The sequence below is a fragment of the Sinocyclocheilus anshuiensis genome, unplaced genomic scaffold (assembly GCF_001515605.1).
Source record: "Sinocyclocheilus anshuiensis isolate Anshui unplaced genomic scaffold, SAMN03320099.WGS_v1.1 scaffold346, whole genome shotgun sequence".
Classification (NCBI taxonomy): Eukaryota; Metazoa; Chordata; class Actinopteri; order Cypriniformes; family Cyprinidae; genus Sinocyclocheilus; species Sinocyclocheilus anshuiensis.
Genome location: NW_015546048.1, coordinates 721,800 through 727,352, shown reverse-complemented (window position 1 = coordinate 727,352; position 5,553 = coordinate 721,800). Strand labels below are relative to the sequence as shown.

At 35.9% G+C, this 5,553-nt stretch overlaps 1 protein-coding gene across 1 annotated transcript in view; it reads right to left on the bottom strand.

Moving 5' to 3' along the window:
• Positions 1 to 5,553, bottom strand: part of snd1 (staphylococcal nuclease and tudor domain containing 1) — a 187,280-nt gene that overhangs the window by 119,613 nt on the left and 62,114 nt on the right. Inside the window, 1 exon segment of the mRNA XM_016500237.1 lies at positions 2,919 to 3,028. Coding sequence (XP_016355723.1) covers positions 2,919 to 3,028 — 110 coding nt within the window.

Below are 5,553 nucleotides of genomic sequence, written 5' to 3'. Positions count from 1 at the left end.
CTCTCACACACACACACACACACACGTACACACACACACACACACACACACACACACACACACACACACACAAGTACACTCACACACACTTTGCATATGCGGCACCATCCTAAGCCTCTAATTGGCCAAGGAGTTTTCACAGCGCCCAATCTCCCCATTTGTGGTAAAAACAGTTACTATTACAATAAAACACATTCACTTCTGTAGAGGACACTTAGATTAACAGACTATAGATCTGGAAGGCATATAATTGTATGAACCTGAAAGCCAAATGAGACCCTGTGACCCAACCTGACCAGCACTGTAAAAATTTAAGAACCAAACCTGAAACAGCCTTCTCTTTAAAAGCAGACAGTGGTGGATATTTTCAAACAGCTGACTTATAAATGAAAGTGTGTGTGCAAAACAAATTTTTTTTTTATTAACAACAATATTATAAATTTTTAGTAAGATCAATGTTATCGTTACAAATCTGAGCGCAGCACAAATCACATGGGTGGAAAACCAATCTTTTGCCTCAGTGTGAATAGTTTTATATTACGGTATGAGTATAAATCCAGATACAGTTTGTTTTGCTGGAAATTATATTTGAATAATCATGTGATAATGCCTATTTCATGCTTATGCCCGAATTAAATATAATTTCATTCCGCTTTTTATAAAGGAACTGGATGGATACAAACCAAAGGGTAAGATTATGCATTACAATTCAATAAGTGTGGTATTTGTTTTAAAACAGCTTCACATTACATACCAAACTAAATAATTAAAACACTTCAATTAATGAGATATAATATGGACATATATATTCTGTGGCATAAACAGAACAACATAACCTCTAGCACACTGACACTGTTGTATGATATTCATATTGTCACACCATTATCAGCCTTACAAAGTCTGTCAGGTCATGTTGGGATCTTAGGTCAGGTAGCAGGATACTCCTCTTGTCCACATTTGCCAACTTCAAAAGATTAAAACGGACAAATTTTGATTCATTTCTATATTAAATGAACTATATCAAAGCACAAACACTCGCAGATGCTTTCGTTCTTTCTGTAGCAGCTTGCTATGTGTGCTTTAGGAAATCTAAAGCCTACAGTCTTAATTCCACTTGGTGGAAACCTCAAAAGCAGGAGAGGTGTGTGTGGAAGAACATGCAGCCTCGCATGCCAGTTTAATTATGTGCTTCAGATCATGAGAGATTAGAGCCAGATTGAGAGAGGAACAACTTTCAGGATGCAGCTTAAAGTGGGCAATATAAACACAGCAGCCTTCCATGACACACACAGATGCATGTACGGAGAGCGGGACAAAAAAACAAAAAATGAAGGAAAAACAAAAGCACTGATGTTCTTTGCACTCCTTCACACAAAGCCTGAAATATTGTGCAGATTAGTCTGTTTTGTTATTTGGATACAAGGTTGATTCTTTTATCACTTGGCATCCAAATATTTCGTTGAAGTATCCTTTTATTGTTTGTTTGTCTTTTTTGTTTGTTTGTTTGTTTCAAAGAATAATCAAATTTGGCACTCACATTTTGATGAGAACATTTTTATGTTTTATGTTGTTGAATGCATCATACTTGACATGTTTCCTGCACTATTTGGCCAATACATTTCATAGATTTTACATTAGCAGATAATACTTGATATTTTTGTAAATCTTTATTTATTATTAATTATTTATTATTATCTTTTTTTATATTACATATTTTAATAGATAATAATTATATTATATAAAACTTAAAATATTTTTGAAAAACAGAAAATATATTCACCACAAATTAGAATTTACAAACATGTATATTCACTGCAGAAAATGTTTGTGAAATTTAAAAACCTTTTATCAAAAACATTGAAAGGTGATGAAAAGAACATTTTTCTATACACATTATATTTTGAATATAATATTATATTCTAAACTATTAGGATTCACTCTAGAAATTGTTTTTTGTGATGGCAAAAAAAACCACTTCAATACTTTAACATAACCTTGAATATAAATATTTCTGTCTTATGACAATTTTAAATATATTAGCCATTTAACCTAGAAATATTTATAACGTTTTAAATGAACATTTCTGAGCTGAGCATTAAATTAAATTCAATGTAGAAAACAAAGCTTAAATGTTTTTATCACGAGCATGGGAAACCTGCAAGCACACAAATGTATGTGTCTACTGTCCACGAAGATGGACTGGTACTCTGACACACAAATGACGCTTCACACTTTGAGTGGATCACGGCCCACTCTTTTCCTCAAGAATGTCTGTTTCCCATAACAGCCAAGGCTTTGTTTCACTGTGGGCGATGGAGATCATTAGGACTCCATCTTTTTTTATTTTCCCTGCTTCCTGGTGCTTTTGTAATTCTCAGTAGGTTCCTGTGTCCAGTCTCTCTGTAAAGTGCAGGTTAAAGTTAGGCTCTTAAAAAAGCTCCTCTCATTAGGCCCGCCTGCACTGCCAGCCTCATTCACACAGCATTAATGGAAACGGCAACGGCAACCGCACAGCATCAAGCATCCTGAGGACAAGGTAAGAATAGTGTGCAATCGTGTGATTTCCTCATAAAATGTCTGAACCATCACATCTGCGGGTCCTCAATTTGGACATGTAATTTCTGTGACCATTATTCATAGAGTAACGGAAACATCCAGATAGCCATTCTCTGAATATAAGACCGAAATAGGCAAGCTGGTTTCTAATGGGTGTTTGAGGATCTCAAGTGAAGACAGCAGTAAAGAGACAGATCAAGAAGAAAAATGGGCAGATAGTTGTCACAAAATGACCGGTGAGACCAAACATCGCAGGCACTGTCATGTCAACTACAGAAATGGAACGTCTAGAAACAGCTTGTGAAGACTAAAGCGACAGAAACAGGCTGTAAATGACAGGAGCAGATCTGAAGGGGCCTTACCTCTCTCTGAAGAACTAGCTCTTTGGTGAAAATCGTGGCTTCCTCACTGTATGGCTCTGCCACCTGCATCCCACTTGGCATGTTTCGAGACCCTCTGGGACACTCGATACCTGCACACACAAACATAGTGAGGGTGAGCTTTGAAAAAGAAAAAAAATCCCCTGTGCACGTCTGTTACATCCATTTTGGTGAGCGCATTAAAGGCTCACTTTTTGCTTGGTTTGATTATTCAACAACTTATTTGTGCAACATTCGAAAATACTTCCATAATGTACTGCATTGTTTCAATAAGACAGTATATATTTTTTTATATAAAACTAATAGAAAAATATAAAAAAGTACATGTTTCGGTTTATGACCAACTATTGTTATAGTGAAACATAAATAAAAAGTGGATAAACATCATACCTTTTTCATCTAATAGAAAAGCTTGTGAAAACAGCTTATCATTTTATTTGAATCATTTTACTTTAATTTCAGTAAATTAAATGTATGGATCCATTGATTGGAGAGGGAAAAAATGTTGTCACACATTGCAAAAATCTGTAAAATGGCTACTGCAGACCATTGTCTCACAATGCTCTTTGCAAAATGATTGACATGTCCTATTATTAGCACAAACACAAGCACAGAAGAACAGACCTTGGCTTTGCTTATTAGCCTTACACAACAATATAATTGATAATGTAATTCTGCACTGAATGAACCATAAAGAATGCATTTTACAAAAATGCATATTAAGGTATTGATACAAAAGATACAAGATACAAAAGGTCAACGCTCTTGTTATCATAACAGAAATTCCCCCTCATACCCCCCCCCCAAAGAAAACACAATAAGTAGCCAATCGGCATTACCCAGCTCTGAGAAAGGAAAGAAAAAAAAAGACTGAAACAACTCAATTATTTGGTAATTGTCAGTAAATAGTCCCAAAATTAGCATTTAAATTGTTCTGGGCATCCGATCTGCTCAAAGGCAGAACACAATTTCTGACAATAACAGGAGTGTTTTAGGAGACGGACGTTTGTAAACTGGTTGAAGAGCACATAAGAGCGACACTGCATGAGAAACAAGACTGAAAAAACTATTAGGAACGAATCTGCCTCTGTCTCAAGTGAGCAGATCAGAATGCTGGTCTCAAAAGCACAGAGCCATCTTTAAAAATTGCACCTTGACAGGCTCTTAGTCAAATACCATCTTTATCTGCTTTCAATAAAACCAGCCTATCAAGCCTTGACCTCTTTGTTAAAGGAATCAGTTTATACAGATCTGCGTATAAACATTATCTACAGCACGGCTGCTATAGCCACTCATCAAACAGCATTCAGAAAATGAGAACAGTCGATGAAATTGCAGCCTTGGAAGGAGAAATATTTGAAACCCTATTTGTAAAAAAGTTCCAAGGTTATAATAAAAATGTCTCAAACAGTTTTTTTTTTCTTCTGTTTCCTAGCAGCTCTCAATGAAAGAAGCTGTGTGTATAAGTGATTTTCTCTTGAACAGAAGTAATGATTTCTAACAGTCAACACCTCCTTCCGTGCCCCTGAAAAATGGCGTTTCACAGCAGGGCACAAAGCTTCAATACGCATACTGAACAAAACACAGCAGTTCAAACCTACTCAACCCTGACTTCCTCAATTAGAAAGGAACGATCAAACAATTGTTAGCCTTGCTGATTCAGAGATGTCACAGGGCGTGCACAGACGTCCATTTCAAGAAAACGTTTGGAAGGTTTTTTGTTTGGCACGTGCTACGCGATGAAAATATTTACTCAGACCAAAGAACTATATTGACATGATGGAAGGAAAAATATATATACATGTAATTTGTGGCTGTGTGTAAACTTGCTCCAGGATCGGGATCTGACTGTGATCATTTCCGACAGTGGGAAATTTAATCCTAGACTGGATGTGTCAACGCAAAAACATTTTTAACAGAAAACAGAAAAGTAAATAAAGAACATGTTCACCAGAATTCCCTTGTATATAATACAAAACAAAGTAATATGTAGGGAAGAGAAAAATTAAAAACAAAAACAGATAAAAAAATAAATTAAAAAAATACAAATAAAAAGTCAATATATATGTACCAAAAATGAACGTAATAGTTTACTTATGGACTCAACAAAAACCCATAGAAATGGTGCATTCTCCTATAGTACAGAGCTGCCCTTGTATATGACACTCTTCTACCTCCAGTGCAGTCCAGAGTGTTAGCATTCGAATTTCGAATAATCGTCGAATTTAAAATCAAAATCGACATTCAAATGCAAAAACGTTGCATTCGAATTTTAGTTGTGCATTAAGGAGGCAGCCTTATCAGTGGCGCACGAGATGCGATGACGATGTAAGTGTCGTTGCATTATAATGTTTTTGTTAGCCTATCCAGTTGAAGCCACTAGATGCGGCGCTGCTGCGTTGTTCATTAAAAATATTGCAGAAAAAGAGAACATCAATGCGGAGAAGATCTTGTTTACATCAAAACTGAAACCAAGCCGTTCACACAGAACACATATTTTGCGCATTTTCTAGAGGGACATCTATCTCCGTTGCACTCCAGTTTAAAAGCCATGTAAAATTAATGCAAGTTTAACTTTGAAAAAACATATTATCAAGACTTTATGGCGGGGGGGTTT